Genomic DNA, 24554 nt, shown 5'->3' with positions numbered 1-24554 from the left:
CAATATACTGCGGTGGTGTTGCTCAAGGTTCCCGAGGCGCTCCTTTGCTCCCTTTCGGGATTTCGAGATTGTGAGACGTTCAGACAGGATACTACTTGGGTAATTTCAGTACTGCTGTAGAGGTTTGTTTTCTTGATTTGTGGAGATATCTTGGTTGCTTGTCTGTCCTCGCTCCAAACTCTCCAAAGCCGGACTTGGCTTCACACTTGCTTTCGAAATTATCTTGACAGGTCAAAGCGGGCGATTTATATGCACTAGCTTCTGCAGCTTCCGATGTAGGCAGAGGATAGACATGAATGTAGAGAGGAAGCGAGCGCAAGCTACGCATCGGAGATGAAGGCAAGATGCGGGACGCATGGCAATTGCATCGCCGCTTGGCTTTCCAGTCAGACTTCGACGAACACGGGCTCGGGAGGATAAACTGCAAACCGCGTGTCCTTGATTCTTGTCTTCCATCTTCTTCCCCTCTTTTTTTATTTACCATCCCCGAGCCCTCCGTTAAAAATTCTCTAGGCGTGAACAATATTTGTGTGTATGTGCAATGTGTTATTGATACGGTGAATGATAATCTGCCGTCGTTTTATTTTTATGTTTATCTCTTGATCTTTCTCTCCTTTCTGCCCGTGCTTCTGTTCAATTCCTAACGATCTTTATCGATTTTGGAGACCTGCTAGCAACTAACGCTGAAATGCCACCATTCTGCGGAGTATCTGATCAGCAACTCGGGGCAGTTCACTGCGGGCGTCTACGAGTGAATCGAAACGCTGACACCAAGTACCCGGCTTTCCAACAGTACACCACGACCCCGTAAGGACAACGCGATCCTGATAGGACACCTTCCAACTTGTCTCCCTGTCTCAATAAATTCCTTTCTCGCTCGATGCCGATGCGGACGTTCTATCTGTAATGCATCCGACGGCGAGGCAAGTCTATCACTCTCACTAGCTCTGATTCCCTTCATTTGTAACTTGCGGATGGTTCATTTCCAAGCTGACCGCGGGCGAGCCAACTTCCCTTGCCTGAAAAACGAGAAGTGGAACGACGAGGACTTTTTCTCTTTCTCTCGTTTTCCCCTTTTCGCCGAGATTCTCTCTTGAAGGGAGTATCCAGCTGCCAATAGCCAGTAACCAATAACCTCGTGTTGCACCGAGTGGCACGGAGGATCGACCGTATCTTCTACGGTTCCATGTGCTGTCGTAAAATGCAAATGCCACAGCTGTAACGGCGGAATTTCGTGTTCCTTCGTCGCGAACTGGTCAAAGCATTTCTTTGCTAACTCCGCTGCATGGGCTGCATATGGGATGCACCGATGAAATTCCTCTCTTAGTCTTGCGTTTTTATCATCAAGAGGATATCAGCGTACCTAATCAAAGGACCCCTGTTGACAGGCGAGTGCAAACTTCAAACATCTGAGCTTCCACCTCCGGCGATGAACTCCTCAAACAACCCGAATATGCGGTTCCATCCATACGCATGCTGGAGAAACTGTTGCGCCGACCTGAGCGCCATGAAATTGTGCCGAGGTTACAGCATCGGCTGTGCAACTTTCACAATTCCACTTCTATCTTCACTCTTTACTTTGGTGGTGTTGGCGATCCCGAACTGAGAGTCACATGAACAGCGCTTCTGACTTCTTGGCCTACCGAAACACATTTTGAAACGGAATGGAATATGACCTGGTAAGTGATGTGGATGGGTGTTTCCGACTTACTATGGGATGGTTTTTATGAACTACTCCGATCTCAACGAGACTTTGTTCTAAGCATTTAACAATCCGGAACGCCCCGTCTTCATTGATGTGCCGCAAATAGCTGAATCCACAGGAGTACAATCTGTCACTCTTCTATCTACCGGACTTACTCACTCTCTTCAGCTCTTCTCCCTCTCTTTCGCCCTTCAAATTCGACGAGTCACTGTAGCTAGCAGTAGAGGTTGTTCATCTATTTCATGAGATTTGGCTTTGTCCAGCTGTTCAAGTAATCTACGTTCGGGGCGGATCTGAGGCTTGATGCATTCTCTCAAGCTGCGGACTGAGCAGCACCTGTCTCAGCCACTCATCAACTGTCAAGTTGGCCCTTCATATGCATATTCTACCCCTCAGCCACAAATCAAGCAAAGGAATCAATTCTCACTCGGAATGCCCTTCTTTGTTAACGTCCGAAATTCCATAACGTACTCCTACACACTCGGAGTAGCGAAACGAGCTCAAAACTATACACGTGCAATCACTTTCCCCTCCGGTTCCTCGTTACCCAAACCTCTTCTAGCCTGAACGTTCCACGCTGTAATTTTCGTGGTTATTGCAGTGTTGCTGGAGACCAACCTGTCAGCTGGTCGAACCTCATAGCGTTAAGAACTCTGGAAACATGAAAATGCGCCGCCGGCCCGGAAACGACTCAATCGGCCCTGCAAGCTATGCTTGTGCTAACTGGAACTAAACGAAAAAAACGAGGCTGGAAATCTTCCCTTGCGCTATCTTAGCTTAACTTTGGACATGTGGATTACTTACCATAGGTCCGGCGGAGGAAGAAATCGCGCGAGTCAATCCGGAGAAAAAAATCGATGACGAAATAGCTTATTGATTTCGTCCAGATTCTGTTCTTTCCCTGAATTTCTCCGAATATACTATATATTAGCCTTTCTTGGTATATCAATTGCAAGGAGAGAACGAAGATAAGGGATGTACAACAATGCAGGCCGAAAAAGCTTCAAAATTCGTCATTGATAACAAATGTGAATCATATGCGAGAGTCATCTCAATAGCTATTTGAGTTCTTTTTTGCAGGTTGTGGTCAAGTGCCACTGATAGCGCTATATGTGGTATGGGGATAGTTTACCTCGTGGGTTTCATCTAGTAGCTCCTGTCGCTCACCTCTCCTATTTTAGACTCGTTTTTCTTCCGATGAGACATAGGACAGCTCTGCCATTCCTGCCTGAGAATTATTGCTAAGCTACAGTGTAGCTTTTCCACAGAGGATGCTCTGGAAGACGCCACGCCGAGCTTGTCAAGCACTTCCAGAGTGAAATGCAACTTGTTTGCTCGCACGAGAGCAAGACGGATCCCATGGAGTTATAGGATTAGAACAAGTTAGCAGTTAGAATCGCTCACGCTGACTAAATTGCTAGGTACTGTTTACCAGATCTATTTTTACCTACGGAAAGCAGCTGGATATGGACAATGTACGAATTGCAATGCATCTAAGTTTCTAGCTGTGCCAGGTGCTGAATGAACACTATTCCATGGAATTGAAGGCAACGCTCGAAACATTCTAGGCGGCTAAAACCTAAGCCTAACCCCTGCGGCGCCCACCTGGCTTTGTTTAACTGTTTTCGAAATCTAATCTGAGTTCAGAAACAACTCGACCGTGAAATTTGTTTGTGGGCACGCCGCGTTCATCCCATTCCCCAACTATTCCAGGCCCTTCATGTTCTATTTGAGGTCAGGTACCCATATACTTACGTTCCGCGTTCGAGGAACGTTGTCATTATAAGAAGCTTCATGCTATAAACCGCCACTTACGGAACCGAGATTCAGACACGTGCGGGTCCTTCGCACCAGCTAATAATGCGCCAGCATCTTCACACGACGCAGCGCTCAAGGATCTCGACAGGGTACGATCGTGGCCTGGAAATGGTCCAGACTGAGATTCTCGACTTGCATCTGGATACATATGATATGCAATTCCGCAATGCAGGTCCAACTGTGTAGATACGGACGGGTTAGCAAATTGTTGGGGTTAACTAAATTTCTGATTAGGAGACGCACATTCATCTTCCCGATGATCTCCTTCGCTATTTAAAGTGTCTTGAGAACGGTTCTCCGCGATGACCGTACGCTAGAAGTCTCGGCAGCGGCTACGTGCCTCCGTCGGGCCTGTCCCGTTGCGAAAATTAAGGGACCGAAGTCCGACATGCCTTCTTTGGTCGCACAAAGTCTGCAAATTTCCAGAACCGCGGACAAACGCACGACAGGCGAGACGAATCGCATGCCATTGTACCAGGGTCAGCGTACCAGAGGCTTGCAGGTTTCACAGAGCTGACCACAGTACGTCATTGTACGACAAGATGATCATCGAGAGCGACGAGCACCGTGCCCTGGAGAATCCAGTAGAAAGGACTGTGGAAGCTGCGGATCACGGGTCTGAGGCTCAAATGACACTTGATTATGGGTCTTGGACCAATCAAAGGTACTACGAACTCGGGATGCGAGAATCTATATTGTTTTGGCGGGTTAACATCTGCAGTGTTGGAAGAGCCGGGGCCGCCGAGCAGCATTCGTACCGTATTGGTAAGTCGAAAATTCTCATTGAAGCTATACATGCTCGTCTCGTCTGGTATGACCACTGAAGCTCTCAAGTTGACTAGAAGATTCCGCTAGAGAGTAGACGTCACCGTGCGTCGCCTGAAAAGATCGTATTCTCCAGTAGATCCGGCATTCCGGTACTTAAGTGGCAAACCACTCGAGCTTCATACCACAAGGTAAATGCTTGCTTCCCTACGAGAACGCATTAATTTACGTACAGGGCCGGGGACAATGAGCTGGCTACTTCTGGATTTGAGAATACGCGAACCAAGTGACTACGACTCGCATACCTCAATGACGCAACGCGGTGGATGAGAAGTAGGAAAGCCAGCTCTAGTTTTCTTGCTGCACGTGAAATTCTTGCTCCGTAAGACGATTCGCCTCGATAAGTAGGAATAACAGATAGCAGTCCAGAACCGTTTCGGTTACTTCGCATAACAAATGCAGAGTTGTCGATAATGTCAAATATACAACCGTGGATGTGGCTCTAGTTGAAGCGGGACCAGGTCGGGGAGAAGGTTATGTGAGGGAATCTCCCTATTCAGCATTCTATTGCCTCCTTACTGGCCTTTTACGTGTAGTCGTCTTTTGCAAACTGCTGGCAATCGGCAGTAAGCCACACAGCAGGGGCTCAGCAAGATATTGGAAATCCCCAAGCCAGAAATCCGAGGACAACCTACCGGTCGTTTATTTTCGTTCAATTGCGGGGAAATACGGAACTTACGAAGACTGTTCTGTAGACATTGAAAGTACGGAAGACTTCGCCTGTCCTTGTACTTGTAATAGCGCAGTGGGGATGGAAGTGTGAAAAAAGCAAGTCCAAAGACTCGACTAACACACGAGTTCCTCGGATAAAACAAAGTTCCTGTCGGTTCTCACCGCAAGTGGCGCTAGAAAGCTCTATCTTCATCAGCATTCATTCGAATCCGCAGATAAGGATTGATTCCCGACATTGTGCTTGGGATGATGAATAAGAAATAGCACCATGAGCACCGTAAGAGCAAGAGGAAACGTATTCGAGAAGCTTGCAATACAAATTTTAGTGGAAGTTATAAGGCGTCAGAAGCCCTCTTGCTGATTGAAATTGCGTCATACACCCGGGGATACGGAAAGGAAGCTGAAGCAGCATAAATTCAGCTCGTAAAAAAGCCCAGCTGCCGTGAGTTTGATTCAGCCTCTGCAGTCAGGAAGCATTTGCTTCTGTGCCTCGTGTGGGTAAGGAATTTGGGAACGCAAACGCTAGTTCTCCATCTGGACTCAGCATTTCCGATCTGAATCCAAGATATGCTCCATCTAAAAGTAGTTAGAAGGGGATGTACGGAGGAGAAAAGAACATAATCGCACGAGCGGCTGCCAGTGGCACAGGTAATAGACAGAACCCGTTGCATCTTTTCAACAAATTTGGAATTGGCAAAATACATTGACCACTTTAGGAAGTAAAGTACCACGATCGTCGGCATGATCCATCACGAATTTCGGCACGGACGAGGACACGCCGCGACCACTGCGCAGCTCGACGTCACGGACTCAATAATGTCGACCTACGACAACCTACGAAAGCAATGTCGAACGCTCGAATCTCTCCTAGACGCAAAACTCACCTCCTATTCACGACTAGCCGCAAATGCTGAGCATGAAGACCTCGAAGCCAGCGGCTCGAGTAGTAGGTGGAGCGATTTAGAAGAGGAGGTTGACGGATTACTTGAGAAGGTGTGTTTCTATTTCCTTGCGGATGAATGGATGAATTGTTGATGGTAATTGCAGCTTAGAGAGACGAATGACCAACTAGGAGCGTTATTGAACGATGCTGCCTCTCCCCCTTCGCAGTCCATGGTTTGGGCCATTAAACGACATAGAGAAGTCTTGAATGACTACGAGAGGGATAGTGCTCGGACGAAGGTAAGCATCGAGCAAGACGTCATCTTGGATGAATGAAATGCGTCTGGACTAAGGCTGTATATCTCAGACGAATGTCAAAGCAGCGCTAGACCGAGCGAACTTGCTGTCCGGCGTACGAAATGACATTGAGTGAGTTATCCATGGAACTTTATATGAGTGCCGATTGAATTGGGGACTAACTTATGTTCTACTTCTAGTGCCTATAAGTCATCGGCGGCAGAATCATTATTGACAGAGCGAGGACACATTGACAATTCGCATCAAATGGCAGACGACATTCTAAGGTGACGAGAGTTATTCCCGATCTTAGATGGAACGCTGACGTGTCATATTAGCCAAGCATACGAGACTCGTGCAGAGATCAGTAGCCAAGGCAGGAGTTTAGGCGGGATTAGCACACGAATGACGGGAGTGCTCAGTACGTCCTCTACACATTAAATGGTGACCATGACTAACAAATTAATTTTGCTTGTAGGTACGATGCCAGGGATCAATAACCTTCTTGCGATGATCAAGTCGCGAAGGCGAAGAGATTCCATTATCCTTGGCTGCGTTATTGGATTTTGTGTTCTTTTTATCGTAAACTATTTGTTCCGCTAGGACACTATTTTATTTTACATTCCATCATTGATATAATTACATATTGCACTCCTAAACTACTGTACGGCAAGTCCGAGAGCAAGGATTGAGGTTGAAAGACATGTGGATGCATGAGAAGTGTTCATGGAAGGCAAATAGATATTTCATTGCAACTCGCAGTTAAACTTCGGTCTCGACGTCCGGCTGACGAGACTTCATCTTGAACCGATTCTTGACTTTCTGACCTGTCTCCTCGACGTTGTTCTTCAGCCACTCGGCAGTCCGAGCTGGCTTTCTCTGCATTATACCTCGATGTTGCTGATGCAATTCCTTTTCGTGCTTCTTCCATTCCTTTAACTTGTGCATGAGACCCTTGTTCTCGTCTCCATCGCTTTCCTCATCAGCGGAACCGTCCGCACTCTTGTTGACTCCGTCGACTCCATTTTCCTGTTCGTCATTTTCCTGCGTCTCGTCATGAACCTCCTCTTGACTGACTTCGGTATTCTGTCCGGATACGGCTTTCCCATCCTCGTAATATCCCACTTGTTCTTGCAAACCAACACTATCACGCCGATCAACTTCCTCCCATAGACGTTTCTGTGATGGCTCAGACGTATTCATAGTCTTCCGATGCGCAGTCCCAATCCCAGGGTTAATCGTCAATTCCAGTTGCACAGTCCCAATCCGCGTCAACTCGTCCCTACTCGTTTCCCAGGCACCCAAGTTCCCATCGGGTGGGATGTAATTCTGCTTGAGGCGGTCGTAGTTTCCTGCTTTGAAGAGCGCTACGTCGATGACGTTGTCCTCGTCGTCAACAACATCACGGAGCCAGAGTACAGCCATGCCCAGTTTGCTCGACTTGAGTGCGGTAGACTCCTTGAACTTGATGACCAGGGCTGAACCGTAACGCTGTTGCACAGGAATTTCCATCGGAGGATCCTCCTTCCAAACGACACTCCCATCGTCTTCACGTTCTGCGTCCTTCTTCGAAGCTTTGCTAGTAGACATGGATGCCTTTAGCTTGACTTCGCAAGAAAGCAAAGTAGAAAGAAGGCTCTCTGTATTTTCTCCAATTGGTTTTGCACGAAGTTTGCGAATGACCAGCGTCCCTGCATCAAAGCCCAACAGATTTGGCGGAAGCTTCACCTGGACTGGCCTGAATAACACCGAGACACGTACCGAGCCGTATCCGATACCATTTTCAATTGGGAAAAATCGAGTCACCTCAGACGCGTTTGCAAGGAGGTCGGACAGCTATAGAAAATAGTGAGTAAACAACGCATTTATCCGATAGCAAGAAGATAACTTACCTTTAGCCACACGATACCAAGAATCGGATCGTTCTCCCGCATCCTTGAGTCCCTGACTGTGACGCTAACGTGTGCACAGCGCCAGTCCCGAACGAACCTCTCAGTGCCAGCATTAAATATCGGAGTCGACGTGATGGGCTTAACACGAGTCGAATAGACCTGAAAAACAATGAGAAAACCAGCACCCATAAATTTTAAGTAGAAATACTAACGAAGTTATCATTGACGGAACTACGGGGCGTACGTTAGCATTGGTTCTAGGATGTGTGTCTTGCGCTTACATAGTGCAATAGGAGGATGGCAAATTACTACCCTCCTCTTGCTCTTCACCATCATCGTCCTGTCCTTTTGCACCCTCACCTCTTCCTCCACCAAATACATTCGTCTCCCTTCCCTCCATTCGAATCTTAAGGTCTCGAATTTCATGTACCTGGACGCTCAAGATTCCCGACGGCCACTCAGGGCTGGGTGGAGTCCTAAGCACGGCGGCTTCAAGGTCGTTCAATGCCACTGCACGGGCTTCCTGGAACTCTGGGTCATGTTTCTTGAGGTCCTCAGGTATAGCGGGGTCAGATCCGTCAGTCTTGAGTTTTTCATCAGGCCACATTTTCGTGTAGTAGCCAACTGTAAACTCTAGATGGCCAGACCGACTCTCGGAATCAGGGCTCGTGAGAAAACACACTCGACGAGTTGGCGTGTTCTTGTTTCGCATCAGTTCTACGAGAGATGAGTATGCCGTTCAATTAGATTAGAAAGACAGTCGGGAGAATTTACCAAGGATGTCAATTTCTACGAAGCCCATCATGTCGTCCTAAGTCCCACGTCGGTAAACGTGTTGCAGATTAACATGCGTGACGACTTACCGCACTGGCCCGATCGGAATCCCAGAGTTGCAGACAGAGCTTCTCTCGAATCTTGATTGCATTTGCATCAACCGTCACAACAGCAGTCTCCTCAAAGCAGGGGTTCAAATCCGCGAATATGATGCGCTAATAATGTTAAAGCGCATATAAGAATCGGGATCATGGTGTGATGACAAATAATGTTTACTAACTGTGCTATACAAAGGCCTCCCTTGACGAGAATAAACGACAGTAACGTATGGATCTGAAGATTCCGTGTCTGTTGAGTGAGCACAACATAAATCAAGAGGACCAGAGGAGGGAATGAAGACAAGGAAAATATACGATATCAAGACTAACCTGACGAGTTCCTTGAATCCATCTTCTTCAAATCTTTCGCACGGTGAATATGGACCACAATGACGCCAATTGATTCCGTATCTGAACATGGCGTCAGAACATTAAATAACCAGAAGAAAAGCGCCGTAATCATACCTTTCTTTATATCATCTCCACTGATGAGTTGCTGCAAGTCCAGCGCTAGACTACGTGGAGCTACATACTCCGCACAAGCCGCATCGATGGACTTTGAAATGAACGAAGACAAGACTGGAATGTTCATAACATTCGGCAGCGACTTCGACATCGGTACCACTTTGATTGATATTCGCGGCAGTCCCATGAGCGTGACGAGTGCAGTCTTAATGAACGGTGGATCTGGGATGAGTTCAAGCCTGCAACCAGAGTGAAGTCTAGTCGAAAGTCCTATTCGAGAATCAGAAAAATATTACCTTGCTCTTGCAGTTCCAGATACACCCGTCAACTCAACCCATACAGCTAAAATCGAAGGTCAGTCTGATGTATGACGATCAAACGCTTTGGCGAAATTGCTCACGGAAGTTGAACTCGTACGCGCCGCTCACGCCAAGAAAAAAATCAACGAGAAGACTTGGAGGAAAGTTCAGTCTTGAAATTAACATGACAAGGGCATGGTACTCACTGTGCATTATGTGCCTTACTGCTGGCCGTCGCACCACTTGGTAGAGCACGATATGCGAATGATACTTCAAGATTCTGGTTCACCAATTATAATGATTATTCTTCATATAGGATCACGATTTGCATTGATCTTACGACGTGTTCCCTGGAAAGGTTCTTCCTGATATCATCGTCAAGGTCCTGGAGTGCTTCGTCCGTTTCCACGTCTGGAAGAGAACGAATAGAAGTTATTCGTAACGGATTCAAGCCTTGACCTAGGTCTGCGACTCGTACAGAATGCTTGAGGGCAAATTTTAATATCAAAGGTTATCCACAAAGAGTCCCTTTTAACACGTACAGTGAACTTTGGAGAGCTAGCTTGCATAATATCTTCTAGCATGTCGATACCAGAATTAAACCTGCGCGCGTGCCTCGTTCAGAAAATGTTCGTGTCTATTATGCGACGACTTACATATCCGGATTGATTATAGGCCAGATACCCCTCAAAACAGTGTTTAGCCACTCAACACTCTCCTTGACACGTTCGTCCGTTCCGACCACTCCGTCTCCATCTTTGTCCTCCCCAGCGGCAAGTCCGCGAGCTCGCTCGGCGTCCCAAACGCGATCATCGAAGTCTTCTGCGGACTTTCTGCAGAGCGCAAACAAGAGCGTGTATGCGAATAGTGATGGTGGGACGAGAGAGAAGATGAGGAAAATTCCTAGGTTGACGTAGGGATGCGATTGAAAGCGTATCCGTGAAATGAGAGGAAGACCAGTTATGAAGTACAGCGCAAATGGGAAGCAGATGTAACCGGCCATGATTTTGACAATGGACGCTCGTGTGAGCTCTAGCACGTAGGCCCTATGTGCTGACCAGTCTGATATGAAGAAAAACAGGCGAAATATGTTAGTTGAGATATACCCTGCCATTGACATTGTTGAGTTTACCAGGTGGAGGATAATCCATGTTTAACACATTCTTTCCTTTGCTTCGTACATCCTTTTCGTCCCCTTCCTCACCTCCGTGTTTGACCGTCTGAACATGTCGGCATGAATAGAGTCTCCACCATCGAGTGGAAATTATGCTCACCGTCTCTTCCCCAGTGACCGGGTCCTTGACCACGACCTCTCTGCCTTTCTCCATTTGATTTGTCGACTTCTCGGTTTCATTTCTCTCCTTCTCTTCTTTCCCGTCCTTACCTCGCAGGTGTTTAGCCTTCGTTTCTGTCGCGCCGTGTGGGTCTAAGATACTCTTAAGAGCGACTTTCGGAACTGGCCGCGCAGCATTGTAGGTCTCATGTAGCTTGTGCGACATGGCCATGTATGCGTGTATGCCGAAAGAGACAAGTCTGTAAATAAAGTGCACGCGCCACCTTCTGGAGTTCACGCGTTCTCCAATTTACCTATTCAACGACGTCACTACTGTAACGTGATCCCTCTTTTCAAAGAATCCCTCTTTTCAATTTTTGCATTTGCACACTTTACACAATACCTTACACTACCAAAAAATTCAATGAGGTATATTTGTACTATAGAAAATATACTGTGTCTTTTTTCTGTAAAAAAATTGATGAAAAAATTAAAAAATGGTAAATACTACTTTTTCCAATGGTAGCTTCAATTGTAATTAGCTCTATTAATTTTATTAGTAGATTTTTTGTTACAATTAGGCTTCTTATGTTTTCTATACATGCATAAGTGTTCTTATTATAATTTGTGAGTAGTATGCTGATTGTTGTGAATTAAAATTGTAGAAAGATTGGTTGAGAGTGACAAAAGCGTGACAATTGTGCTAAAGTATTATAGCAACATAGTGTGTTCACAAAGCTTACACGCGTCAAATCATTGTGACAACTTGTGACAAAAATTGAAAAGAGGGATCCTCTCCCTTCCTGCCTCAAAAAAATCGTAAAAATTTTTTTGAAAAAAGGAGCATGTTTATAATATATAGATATACATATGTACAAATTTTACAGTTAAAATAATGCGTGGTTGTGGCTGTAGAAAAAAATTGAAAAGAGGGATCATGTTACAGTATACTGCACACTGAAACAAATCCTTTTATAACCATGATGCATTATGGGGGTTCCTTAGCCACATTAATCTCCACCCTTCTCATTATTTCGTTTCGAGGATAAACCCAGGCTACCAGCACACATCAAAAGTGCTTTTTAAATCCTTCCAAATCTTAGGACTGGAATCCACTCAGTATATTTCTAACGTTCTGGCCGATACTTTCAAGGTGATATCCACTGAAAATGAAAATATCTATATCAGCTGGGAGACTCGGCCTGAATTACCTAAACCTACCCTTCAAGCACAAACAACGTTGATCTCTTCACAGAGGAAATGATCCTCCTGATTTCGAGATAACCTTCTGTCGAGATCTTGAAGTCGGAGATGGGGTCTCCTTCATGCGTGTCGACGCCAAGGCTGTGCGCAAAGAAATTAGAGAGCATTTCCAATTGCTTTCTTACATTCGAACTTGCAAACCTTACGAGGAGATACACAGGATCGTACTCCTGAATACGACTTACAGCTTGAGTCAATGCTTCGAAGTATTCCTTATTCCCGGTAATTCTACGGGGTAGAGGGATGTTCAAGTTGAATCCTTCGCCCTCACCCTCGCCAGTCTCGGATGCAAATCCGGTGTAGTCCATTTATAAGAGTAATGTAAGCACAAATTGTTTGGAGAAGTCACTGGATACACACAAGGATAATCGCCTTCTGCATGCAAGGAGACATATAATACAGTTGGATCATCATAAAAGATAGCCTGAGCTCGTCATTTGAAATAATTTATAAGTCACTCTTGAACGGGCACATTGAAAATATACTCACTTCCATTGCCGTGGTGATAATCAATATCCAAGATTGCAACCTTTGATTTGTTCGAATTGAGAGACTGGAGAAATTGGGCAGCAACAGCGATATTATTAATGAAGCAGTAGCCTCCGGATAAGGAGGGACCAGCATGGTGTCCTGGAGGCTGACTTCACGTTGGAAAAGGTACATCTAAGGAGTGGTAAATAGTAATAGTTGCAGTATAGCTGACCATAGTGCAAACACTCCCTGCGCTAGTTCTAGAGAAGGTAGTTCCTCTGCTGCAGTCAACGTGACTCGCAATGAAGTGAGCGTGGACTTGAGTGTATCTATCCAACACATCAGCCGTCATCTGGTATATTGAAAGCCTGCAACTAACCCTTCGTAATCGGAGCGCTTAGGCCAAAGCAATAGAGGCCTATTTCAGGATTCATGGTCAAAGCGACATTCAACCTCCAGGCGGTCAAGCCTCCTAACCTGCTCTAGCTATCGGTGACATCCTTGTTGCAGCAAGTGGCTTTTTGGACAAGAGCGATACGTGAAGGAATGCCCCTGGAAAGACACCTGACTAGATGCCCAACTTCAGTGCGATCATTGCTAAAGGAAGAATATACCTCATGCCCTCCATCAGAGATCCAAGAGTCATACGCAGTTTCTAAATAGTCAAAGTAGTCTGGCTCGTGTACTGTCAAGATCCATTTCTTCAAATCCAGCCCGTTGTCGAGAGTATCAGAAATTTGGAACTTCTCTGGTTCTTGTGCAAGTACGTTCCGGACAATATTTATTCTCGATGGACTTTCATGGTATGGAGTTTGTCTTCCGTCGAGAATATCGTATGGTGGGCTGTGCAGTAGGCAATCCAAGTGATAGAAGACTTTCATGGTAAGAAGGAACCCGCGGACTATGGGAATGACGGTGTGTAATGCTTAAGTACCTTGGCAGTGCTCCCACGATCTCGTTCCGCACAACCGGAATAATCAGAGTGCATGGTCCAGTAAGAGGATGACAACTTACCACCGTCCTCTTCTTCTACACTATCGTCATCCTGTCCTTTGTGCCCTCCCTTATTCCTCCAACAAAAAATGTATAATTCGGTATACGTACATCCAGTAAACATCAAAACAGTTTATATGAATTTGAGCTCTTCTAGACTTTAGGACTGAAATCCGCTTAACACATTTCTGACGTTCTGACCGATGCTTTCAAGGTGATATCCGCTGCGAAGACAATTCTTAATATTAGCTAGGGGAAATGTGGTGAGTTACTTTAAAAGAAAACCTACCCTTCGAGCACAAACAACTCTGGCTTCTTCACAGAGGAAATAATCCTCCCAATTTCGAGATAGCCCTCTGTCGAGATTTTAAAGTCGGAGATAGGGTCCTCTTCATGTGTGTCGACGCCTAGACTGTACTTACGACATTAGAGAATATTTCTAATCGCCCTTTGTTCGCTCAACTCCGCTCACCTTACGAGTAGATACACAGGATCGTAATCTTCAATATGATTCACAGCTTTAGTCAAGGCTTCAAAGTATTCCTTATTGCTAGTGGTTCCACGAGGTAGAGGAATATTCAAGTTGAACCCTTCGCCCTTTCCCTCGCCCGTCTCGGAAACAAACCCAGAGAAATCTGTTCGGGAGAGAAATGTCAGCACGTCTCATTCAGAGAAGTTACTAGACACATACATGGATAGTCGCCTTCTGCATGTAGAGAGACATAAAATACCGTTGGATCGTTGTAGAATATAGCCTGAGCTTATTAGTGGAAATGGATTATTATTCACTCGTGAAGACTGCACTGAGGATATACTCACTTCCATTGCCGTGGTGATAATCAATATCCAAGATCGCCACCTTCGTTTGTTTGAGATTGAGAGACTGGAGAAAACGAGCAGCGACGGCGATATTGTTGCAGAAACAGTAGCCTCCGCTTAAGGAGGGAGCTGAATGGTGTCCTGGAGGTCGACTACAGGTTGAACAGTGTAAATCTAAGGAACAGCAAAAAGTTGCACTGTAATTAACCATAGTGCAAACACTCCCTCTTTTGGGTTTAGAAAGGGCAATGTCTTCGCTGCATTCAGCGTGACTTTCAGTGAAGCGAGTATAGCTTTGAATGTTTCTAGACAATATTTGAGTCATAATTTCGTAGATCAGAAGGTTGCGACTCACCCTTCGTTATCGGACTGCTTAGATCAAAGCAGTAGAGGCCTACGGTTTCGAATCCATACTCAGAATTGATTTAGTCTCAGAAAGGTGAAATCACCTAACCAGCTCTAGCTATTGGAGACAGGCTTTTTGCATCGAGTGGTCTTTTGGATACGAACGATACGTGGGGGAATGTCTCCGGAAAGACACCTATCTAGCTTCGATGCCAGTTAACTTGCTTGTTTGGATCGTTAAAGAAAAGAATGCACCTCATCTCCACCATCAGAGACCCATGTATCATACGCAGTTTCAAGGTAGTCTAGATATTCTGGCTGATGCACTGTCGAAGTCCATTTCTTCAAATCCAGATCGTCGTTGAGAGTATCAGATATTTGAAACTTCTCCGGTTCTCGTGCAAGAACATTACGGATGATATTTATTCTCGATGGACTTTCATGGTACGGAGTTTGCTTTCCATCAAGTATTTCATAGGGTGGATTATGCAGTAGACAATCCGAGTCATAGAAGACCTTCATGGCAAGGAAGGGACTTGCAGACTATGGGAACATAACGGAACATTTTAAAGTTGCTGCAACCGCGTCACAAATTCTGCGTGATCGACGCGACGCGACTTCTGACAGCAACCTCGATCTACAGCATTACTCTCACTGGGTCTCAGCAACTGAAGGCTTCAATGTTATAGCCTTTGTGACACCTGCTCTGCCAACCTACTTCGTGACTCAATACTTCGAAGTTGTTTCTCTGTCTAAAACTAATCGACTGTCCAATTCGAATAACTTGCTCGGGTCACCCAACAACAGACACTTTCTCAAGCCTTCTCCCCTTTACGCAAGACCCGGCACTCTCTTTCTTTAATTCTCCACAACTACGCGTCAACCATGTCTACTGGAGGCTTTGGCCCTGGTGCGATCGTCGAAATACCCGTGGGTCGTGGTAAACTTCGTTACAGCGGAACGACCCATTTCGCTAAAGGCCAATGGGTCGGAATCGAGCTCTTTGAACCGAAGGGAAAGAACGATGGCTCGATTGAAGGGGAAAGATACTTCAATTGTACGATGCCTTATGGTGTGTTTGTGCGGCCGAGCCAGGTCAAACTTATCAGCCCAGGTGAAGAGAATGGTCGTCCACAGCCACCCGCTGTAAGTCTGTTTATTTTGCTTGCTCTAAGTGCCGTTTTACTCATTCGTATTGTTTAAGGCGGCTCCTGTAACTGTAGTTCGACCTGCAGCCGGTCATGTTCGGTCTTCAAGCAGTGGACGTGTCCTTGCAAACGCTGCTCGTAGTCCAGTTCCTGGTAGCCCCTCACCGGCAGGTTCTCGATCTGACAGTCCGCGAGGGCGACCGAAAATCACTCCAGCTACTCCTGCAACTCCTGCGATTGCATCTCCCATTAGAACGAGACCCGTAGGTGCACTTTCTCCTACTAAACGGTCGAGTCTAGCTCCGCCGGCACTTATCACCCGACCGAATCAAACCCGCCAGAGGACTGGAACTGGAGAAAGCATCCCTCCAACTCCTGTAACTGCAACTATGAAACAAAGGTTGGCCGAACCGAAGCGCACCGAGTCTCCTACATCCCTTTCACCATCAACATCGCAACAAACCTCTTCACCTCCAATTCCTCCAATAAACTTCGATCAACCAGAATCAGGACGTCCACCTTCTGCACTTCAGAGAGAAGTTGTGAGTAGCTGCTTCACCTAATTTGCCAGAGCTTATTTATCAATGTATTTTGCAGCAACAAGCTGAATCTGAACAAGAAATTCAAGAAATCAAAGCAAAAATTCGAGTACTCGAAGCCAAGCGCTCCGACGATGCCAGGGTTATCGAGAAACTGGAATCACAACTCTCTGAAGTAAACCACTTTGTTGCCCTTCGCCCGAAGCTCCAACAAAAGCTTGCGACACTCCAACAGGAACTCATCGCGAACCGGCGAGCGTTAGCTGACGCGGAACAGGTTCAAACCCTAGGTGAAAGCCGTCTGCTTGACGCTCAGGAACAACTCGAATTGGCCATGTTGGATAAGGAAGTTGCGGAAGAACGAGCTGAGACAGCCGAACTGGAGCTGGTGTCGCTGCAGGAGAGAGTCGAATCACTGGAGGTTGAACTTGAAACTCTCAGGGGAGGAGGTCAAGGCGGCGAAGTCGACGATTCGGTCAAATCATCTCTTGCTTATGCACAATTGGAGAAACACAATGATCGGCTCAAGGAAGCATTGATTCGGTGAATGACCATGCTCAAGAATGACTACTGACTACGTACTAAAAATCTTGCTAGTTTACGTGACCAGAGTCGAGAAACGGAGCAAGAACAACGCCATCGGATAGCAGAATTGGAGCGAGAGCTAAACACCTTGGAAGAAATGAGCTGTAAGTAATTAGGTTACTAACTTCCGCTTATGTCGCTCGCTCACGAGCTTTCCGTAGCCCAATATGAATCTACGCTTGGCAAGCTATCAAACGCGGACAACCAAATTGATGAGCTGAAGGCCCAACTCGACGATGCTCTCGGTGCCGAAGAAATGCTTGAGCAACTTACAGAGCGCAATCTGGTGCTCGGCGAGGTCAATTCTTTCAATGCCTATGTTTTGTTTCCGTGCTAATATAATGCTTTAGAAAATCGCTGAGATGACCATCACTATCGAGGACCTTGAAGCCTTGAAGGAGCTCAACGATGAACTCGAAGAGAACCACGTTGAAACGGAGAAGCAGCTTAACGAGGAAATCAGTGAGTTTCAAACATCTACAGTTAGAACGTATTTCTTATAGTGTTTGGTCAAAATAGCGCAAAAAGAAACGCAGATTAGAGAGCAAGTTAGGAAGATAGCTGAGCTTGAAGGTGCTTGTCAAGACTTCGAAGGGACGATCAATCAATTCAGAGACCTGGTCATGCAGCTCCAAACGTATGTCGTATTCAACGACATGAACACCCGATTTCCACTTTTCAATACACTTTGTTTAGTGAACTTGATACATTACGAATGCAGACGCAAACGGCTCAAAACGAGTCGGCGACTGCGGCTTCACAAACGGCGGCCATGATGTCACTCAATATGAAGCTGCAGTCGTCTGCTTCTAAGCATCAGGCTCGAAACATCGAGATAGAGCTTGCGAGGATTCAAGCTAGGGAGACCAAGGATCTATATGAGATCGTCAAGGTAAGCATCGTCACAATTATCACCCATATGGGATTCTTAGCTTCGATCTTTACTCGCAGCCCTACCTCCCTCAAGTTTACATTGATTCGGACAGTGAAGCAACACAGTGTTACCTGTACTTCCAGCGGATGGCTGCTAAAGCTGACCTTATAAACACTGCGGTTGCTCAGAGTCACGGACTTCCTGAAGCTTTGAACGGACATGTTACCGAAGGATTGGTCCGAACATGCGAGGTGATTCCTTATATTTCTACTAGCCTTGTTTCTTTCATGCTGACGATACCTATAGCTGAGAGCACGAATCAGCCGCATGTCGATATTATGCAAACGCTTCGCGTCTATTCTGAAGCGGTGTGATGTCGAGACATTCCTAAATATAGGGCGGTTATATGCAGACGTTGCCCACTTTGAGAAACGTATCGATTTGCATATTGATATGCTTTGTCGTGATGAATTCCGTGACATCGAATGCGTCAATGACGTCCAGAGGTATGCTTCTATTACAGATTTCCAATGCGTACTTGTCGCTGATGGACGTGAATTAGGACTGCTCAAGCATTCGGTCATCTCGTCGAGATGTACTCCGAAGGCTTCGACTTTGATTTGGGAGAACGGGAGCTTGGTTATGCTCAGAGCTTTGATCATGAATTGGATAACTTGTCGGCATCACTTGCTCTTATCAGTTCGAACATCTCGGACATAATGAAGGACGAAGGTAGGCTCTTCGACATCTTATGATATAATGCATGACACAGCCGGTTAATTCTCCGGCTCACAGATGTTACGGTCGAATCTGATGACGACCCGGAAGTCGAGCTCATCCAGCCATTCAAACGAGTGTTGGATCAAGTCAAGGGAACGAAAGTCATGTCGAAGTTAGTGGTACCTTAGCCCATCAGTGACAGAGGTTTACTCATCCTTCGTAGGCGATTGACAAAACGTCTGGAAGAGCTGACGCAGGATTCTGCTGCTCTCAAGCCTCATCTCATCCCTCAGCTCGAGGCTCTGGGAAAGAAAGTGCCTGAGCTCGTTGATTTCGGTATCACTGTAAGTCTGTGAAGAGAGTATGTTGTGGATGAATATCTTATATCTTGACCTTTCTAGCTCGCACACTCCATCCTTCCTCATTTCAGCACTATTCAGAATGACAAGGGAACACTACATACAAAGACAGTTCTCGAATTCGTAAAGCAGAATGCTATTGCATTAAGCCCAGATCAGAAGGATGTCTCTCCTTGGGATATTATCAGCGACGCTATCAAGAAACTTACCCAAGAAGCCGCTGCTGTCGTTCCACTTGCGCTTGAGCCTGAGAATATCGTCAAAAGTAAGGTTCCAATCCATTCGGATAGTTCGAGCGTTTATTTACCCATTTATCATAGTTTCTGCTACACCTCCATGGGTTGTTCGCATCGAAGAAGTCAAGGCATCCTTAGCAATAAACGTCGAAGCCGAACGGAAGGTCGCCCAGCTCAGTGAAGAAATCCAAGGACTTGCTCGTGGAATTAGGTCAAGAGATCAAACTATCCAAGAGTCGAGCGTTAAGATCGAGCTCATGGAACGTAGGATGGATGCGGTCAAGAAGCAAGCTGATACAATCACGAATTTGGAAGCTGAGATCGCGAAGGCGCGGAAGCAGGAACGATCGTACGAAGACGCGATTGAACAGTTGCAATCTGATTTGGACGCTTTGGAGCAAGATAATGCTAAATTGAAGCAGCTCACTGCAGGGATGGAGCGTCAACGTACGTGTTTCCATTTCATTTTCTTAGCCATGTGTTATTCACTTCCTTGCGTTTAGCATCAGTTGGTCCGCAACAGCAAGAAACTGAACTTGTATCAGCAGAGAGCAACCTCGAAACATCATATCTTCTGGAACAGGTGAGAACAGACTCTGACACGGAAGCGGAGAATTGTTTCGTTTACATATTGCATAGATCGAGGCATTACGTGGCGCCGTCCGGTATCTACGCCGCGAGAATTCGTATCTCAAGGGTCAGGATCTACTTAAGGAAATACAGGCACTTCCTCCTCTACCAGACTTCTCTTCGCGGTCTACCACGCCAGAGCTGGACCCATCAGGCTCAGCAAGCGAATCAGATAGCGACTCAGAAGTGCCACAACCACCATCTCTTCGTTCATTAGCGACCGAGACAAGCATTCTTTATCGTGACGTACTCACCTTCTCTTCAACACCACGTGTTGTTGATTTATCGATGATCAACAAGAAACGGATGGATGCGATGAACCATGAGCGAAGTTGGTTACCGAAGAGGCTGATGCCCTCATATCAGCTTTTACAACGAAAACAGGCGGCTGAGGAACTTAGTCGACGAGTAAAGGGGTTAATGAAACGGGCTAATTCGATAGGCGTTACGTATTAATATTCCTCTTTCATTAATTTCCCGGTTAGAAGTTGCAGTTCTTCACTTCTTTACGTTTTATGCATTTTATTCTTATTATGCCTTCAAGGTGTACGCATAATACCCAATGTATCTAGATTATATACTTTCTCAAGTATAGTAATAGTATATTACACACCAACTTGTTTGAATCTATTTACGGATTAGGAAATGCCGCCGGGTTAAAATGTGTGCCTTCCGCCAATACGTAGCGCGTTTATATCCCTCGTCGTGCATATGCATCTCAACAACGCGACTGACGACGAACAGCATGGTGCGCGCACATGTAAAGCACTCAGTGAGTCATTAAGACGCGTCTGCTCTGTAATAAACATTCTGACATGCGTTTCGCTCTTTCTCAGGCGGAGGAGACAAAGGCGTCTCCCGGCAAGAAACGAGGGTCGAGTAAAGTCGCACTTAAAGCGGCGCAGCAGCAGGGACAGCAACAAATAAGTGGGGCATGGCTGTGTAAGATGAATGAATGTAACAAGCGATTTGTTAGAGAAGCGGATTTGAAAAGGCATCAGAGGACGTCGAAGGAGCATTCGAATTCGAAACCTACGTGCGTTATTTCGGCACTTGTGAAACTGGTGGTGTTTCTGAATTTGATGAATTGGGGTTTAGCTTGTGTCCGCAGTGCGACTCGACGTTTACTCGAGTGAGTGCCCTCTTGAAGTCTTTGAAGGCGATATTCATTCATACCATGCAGGCTGACGCCCTTCGACGTCATCAAAAGTCGCGGTATGCTGACCTTGGTATATCATATTCACTCACTCACCGAACCCAAATCTTCTAGACATAACGGCGTCATTATCGATCCTGAAGACTCAACGAACGGCAAAGTCGAAGAAGTCGAAGGTGAAGACACGTCTGCCCCGCAGAGCAGGAATCACAGTCCTAGTCGAGGTAAAAGCAGAAAGAGGAAGAGTTCTCCGATTGCCTCGGTTTCGAATTCCGTACCCGTACAAACTGTCCTTACGACTCCGAGTACTCCGGGACCCTCGACGGGGTCACAGAGTTATTATAGACACAATGCGGTTAATGCAGGTATGCGGAGTGATACTTACGACGTATCATTGTAAAGTTTTGGTAACTAACTAATTTTTAATTTTCAGTATTTGTTCCTCCCCGAACTCCTAATGGTACTTTAGACACATCAGCCAGTTACCAACCTCAACTACCAATGTCCACAGCAAGGTTTCATGCCTGGGCGCCTTCGAACACGACAACCACCAATAAAGCGGACGCAACGCCCTCTCCTCCCGGACTTGCGACACTGGTGCAGGCTCAGTCTTCTGGGTATTATCCTCCTGGTGCATACTATCGTTCTGCGGACGGTCAACCTGTTTTGCCACTGCAAATGACAAACGGTAGTGCCGCTATCCAGTCTAACTCACATCCGGCTGGGAATATTTCAAAAGGCAACACTGCCATATTGCCACAAAAAGCTTCAACCGAATATGATAGCAACATCGATCCATCCTTACAAAGCAATGCCACGGTTTCAACGGCCTCCGAAAGGAATGCAGAAGCGGAACGAAAATCAACAAATGCGAAGATGCAAACAGAAGAAGCTCTTGCAGAGACGGGACTAAGCCCAGCTGTTCAAAAGGCCATTCAGGCCGTACTCGCTATAGACTCGGAGAATTCTGTCCAATCTCATGCCTCCAACCATCAACGAGACTGTGAGAATAAAAAAGAGGTAAGCTGTGCATATATGCTTCAATTGGAAGGCATATAGTGAACCTTTTTTTTCTTTTTCTTAAGGGAGAACCATTGATTGACAGTTCAGAGGGACAGTCCTTGCATGTAGGACCAATGGATCAGCAGAATGGATATACGGGTGCCAACACCGAAAACACCATGGACCTTGACGCCGACGGCGAAGCAGATCCGGGTGGAGAAGAGTCGTTAAAATTAGTATGTTATCTATCACCTTCGCATCACGTCTCCACAACTTTTTGATTACGATTGCACGGAACCGACTACAGGACGTATCATCGCAGATCGAACCCGAGTCCTCATCCCTACCAGACGGTATGCGCATCTACTCTTGTATTATAGATTACTTGTAATTTTTCTTTTGCAGGTATAAAGGAACTGATAAATGAGGTCAGCACTGAACCTGACAATGCTCACTATAACCTTTGATACTGAAACGACATATCTAGGATTCACTGTCATATGCACCCCCATAAAACTCGTAAGACTCTAATCTAAAGCATTGTACCAGGATAGCAGCAGCAATCACTCATGTACATTACCACCACATTAATCCTCACGGACCGCATCAATTTCAGCTTCTCTTACTTTCCTCAACAACTGCAATACACGTTTCAATTGACAATTTCATTGATATCCAAAACTAGTATATCTATTTGTACATTAACCATTCACCGTGGTGGGTCTACAAGCTGTGGAAAGCTGGTCGTGAAATCAAGGAAATGGTCTTGCTGTTGAGAGCGAATTTTATCTAACACGTAGTTGACGCGTGATTCCTGGGGGAGGATCATGCGGATGGAGAGTGAATTTCTTCACAAGATTTGGACCTTCGGCCACTGGTATTGCGGGCCAACCTGATATCAAAGAAGTCAGACCAGCATTCAGAGGGAAGGACATAAAATTTACGAACCTGCTGAACACACATAGCACCCATCTTATGTCCCACCTCAACAGCCTCGTCAATAGACCTACCAGAAACGAGTGCACCAAGTACTCCTCCAGCGAACGCGTCACCAGCACCGTTCGTATCAACGATCTCCTCATCCTTAAGAGGCTGAACAGGGTGGATCTTCGGCTCCACGCCATCTACGTCAGTCGCAACGATAGTGCTCTCTGGACCTTGTGTGATGATCACTGTACGCGGACGCGCGGGGTTGGATTTCGGTAAGCCCGCGAGGGCACGCGCGACAGCTGGGAGGTCCTTCTTGTCAGGTTGGCCGCTGGCTTCTGCCCATGCTTCTGCTTCTGATTCGTTACCGATGACGATGTCGCAGTATGGAAGGACCTGGTCGAGGTTCGCCTTGAAGAATTGGGGGATGAATGGTGCGGAAAGGTTTAGCACGAAGGTCTACAGCGCATTTACACGCATTTTTAAGAGATACAACGTTAGTCCTTAACTTGATGAGTATGAATTGTAGTGCAGAACGTCACCTTTGCACCTTCGCTTGCCTTCTTAGCGAGGAACTTTACAATCTCAACGCCATGCGTGAGGAAGTAACCCTCTACGTAAAATATCCTCGCGCCTTCCACCAAAGGCGCAACCTCTGGTGTCGACAAATGCGCAATATCGAACATCTCTGCTGCCCGCAGGGTTGTGCATAGCGAACTACAATATGTAAATAAATAAACGAGAAAATCAAATTTACTGAGCGGTGGAGAGAAAATCGTACCGATGATGACCGGTGATAACAACCGCACAAGCACCCGTCTTCTCACCATTCTTTACCATATATACATCTGCCAAACCCTCCCTCTTGTTTGCCTCGCGCAGTTGGTTGGCAAGTTCATCATCGCCAACGCATCCAGTGTAAACGACCGAGTTCGGAGGGAGGAGGTACTATAAATCGCCAATAATCAGCCCGACATGATCACGATAAGTTGCACGTTTACACTGACGGCAGCCCCACGCGCAGCATTCTGAGCAGCACCACCGGCGACATAAGTAAGCTTGTAGTTCTTTACAAGGTCGTCATAACTTATCACAAAGAGTTAGAAGCTTAAACTGGTCTAAGAATGCGACGCATACATTCCTGCTTGATCATCCCCAGCAAGGATTGCATCATTAGCATTTAACTTGTATTTCTTGAGAAGCTCTTCGCCATCCGTAACTTGCATGTCGAGCAGGGGGTTGCCCATGCAAAAAAGTGGGTAGGATTGAGCCATGGCGAAGAAGTCGTTGGATGATTACGATGGACGAAGAAGAGTACGTACCTTAAAATGTTTGTTTTTTCAAGTCTTTGTATAGACGCCGATCCCTTGCCGAGTGACAAAAAGTGATGAATGGACGACCTCCCAAAACAGACATTATTTTATGACACCACCACTGGTTCTATCAGACTACTGGATCAACTGGTATAATGTCGGCGGAGCATCTTA

At 46.2% G+C, this 24554-nt stretch overlaps 8 protein-coding genes across 8 annotated transcripts; 3 read left to right on the top strand and 5 right to left on the bottom strand.

Moving 5' to 3' along the window:
• Positions 1-745: 745 nt before the first annotated feature.
• FOMMEDRAFT_166930 (uncharacterized protein) lies at positions 746-3988 on the bottom strand (the record flags this gene model as incomplete). The annotated part of the gene is made up of 5 exons (XM_007265091.1): positions 746-947; positions 996-1290; positions 3521-3701; positions 3767-3787; positions 3836-3988. The coding sequence occupies 5 exons, from the start codon at positions 3986-3988 to the stop codon at positions 746-748; spliced, it is 852 nt and encodes a 283-aa protein (XP_007265153.1).
• A 280-nt stretch (positions 3989-4268) lies between these two features.
• FOMMEDRAFT_139796 (uncharacterized protein) lies at positions 4269-5079 on the bottom strand. The gene is made up of 3 exons (XM_007265090.1): positions 5028-5079; positions 4522-4979; positions 4269-4465 (listed from the first exon to the last, which is right to left on the bottom strand). The coding sequence occupies exons 2-3, from the start codon at positions 4737-4739 to the stop codon at positions 4375-4377; spliced, it is 309 nt and encodes a 102-aa protein (XP_007265152.1). The 5' UTR covers positions 4740-4979; positions 5028-5079; the 3' UTR covers positions 4269-4374.
• Positions 5080-5797: 718 nt separating this feature from the next.
• Positions 5798-6849, top strand: FOMMEDRAFT_105633 (v-SNARE protein). Its single transcript, XM_007265089.1, has 6 exons — positions 5798-6013; positions 6068-6202; positions 6270-6331; positions 6400-6486; positions 6538-6620; positions 6678-6849. Exons 1-6 carry the CDS (start codon positions 5837-5839, stop codon positions 6800-6802), a joined length of 669 nt encoding a protein of 222 aa, XP_007265151.1. The 5' UTR covers positions 5798-5836; the 3' UTR covers positions 6803-6849.
• A 112-nt stretch (positions 6850-6961) lies between these two features.
• Positions 6962-11226, bottom strand: FOMMEDRAFT_154625 (uncharacterized protein; the record flags this gene model as incomplete). The annotated part of the gene is made up of 17 exons (XM_007265088.1): positions 6962-8035; positions 8092-8250; positions 8304-8322; positions 8373-8808; positions 8866-8902; positions 8955-9080; positions 9146-9213; positions 9294-9374; positions 9429-9667; positions 9725-9770; positions 9829-9881; positions 9934-10007; positions 10068-10211; positions 10270-10330; positions 10384-10789; positions 10860-10947; positions 11002-11226. 17 exons carry the CDS (start codon positions 11224-11226, stop codon positions 6962-6964), a joined length of 3336 nt encoding a protein of 1111 aa, XP_007265150.1.
• An 825-nt stretch (positions 11227-12051) lies between these two features.
• FOMMEDRAFT_166926 (Arginase/deacetylase) lies at positions 12052-15413 on the bottom strand (the record flags this gene model as incomplete). Its single annotated transcript, XM_007265087.1, has 19 exons — positions 12052-12163; positions 12222-12344; positions 12405-12567; positions 12624-12687; positions 12753-12904; positions 12967-13063; positions 13114-13152; positions 13212-13302; positions 13349-13577; positions 13637-13797; positions 13921-13951; positions 14017-14139; positions 14200-14362; positions 14419-14487; positions 14547-14698; positions 14755-14851; positions 14902-14940; positions 15001-15091; positions 15147-15413. 16 exons carry the CDS (start codon positions 15411-15413, stop codon positions 12674-12676), a joined length of 1815 nt encoding a protein of 604 aa, XP_007265149.1. The 3' UTR covers positions 12052-12163; positions 12222-12344; positions 12405-12567; positions 12624-12673.
• A 363-nt stretch (positions 15414-15776) lies between these two features.
• On the top strand, positions 15777-20438 carry FOMMEDRAFT_83288 (dynactin; the record flags this gene model as incomplete). Its single annotated transcript, XM_007265086.1, has 17 exons — positions 15777-16020; positions 16067-16552; positions 16644-17121; positions 17176-17267; positions 17325-17461; positions 17514-17625; positions 17683-17800; positions 17860-18055; positions 18115-18288; positions 18344-18543; positions 18600-18769; positions 18833-18929; positions 18981-19101; positions 19159-19381; positions 19437-19805; positions 19862-19935; positions 19992-20438. The coding sequence occupies 17 exons, from the start codon at positions 15777-15779 to the stop codon at positions 20436-20438; spliced, it is 3738 nt and encodes a 1245-aa protein (XP_007265148.1).
• Positions 20439-20845: 407 nt separating this feature from the next.
• Positions 20846-21004, top strand: FOMMEDRAFT_59637 (uncharacterized protein; the record flags this gene model as incomplete). Its single annotated transcript, XM_007265085.1, has 1 exon — positions 20846-21004. A coding segment is annotated over one exon (159 nt), but the record flags the coding sequence as incomplete, so codon positions are not given.
• Positions 21005-22789: 1785 nt separating this feature from the next.
• On the bottom strand, positions 22790-24371 carry FOMMEDRAFT_120674 (Ribokinase-like protein). Its single transcript, XM_007265084.1, has 6 exons — positions 24205-24371; positions 24075-24153; positions 23849-24015; positions 23610-23784; positions 23089-23526; positions 22790-23032 (listed from the first exon to the last, which is right to left on the bottom strand). The coding sequence occupies exons 1-6, from the start codon at positions 24339-24341 to the stop codon at positions 22991-22993; spliced, it is 1038 nt and encodes a 345-aa protein (XP_007265146.1). The 5' UTR covers positions 24342-24371; the 3' UTR covers positions 22790-22990.
• Positions 24372-24554: the final 183 nt, after the last annotated feature.

The sequence above is a fragment of the Fomitiporia mediterranea genome, assembly GCF_000271605.1.
Source record: "Fomitiporia mediterranea MF3/22 unplaced genomic scaffold FOMMEscaffold_5, whole genome shotgun sequence".
NCBI lineage: Eukaryota > Fungi > Basidiomycota > Agaricomycetes > Hymenochaetales > Hymenochaetaceae > Fomitiporia > Fomitiporia mediterranea.
The sequence above is the reverse complement of the archived record's forward strand: the minus strand, read 5'-3'. Positions and strand labels throughout refer to the sequence as shown.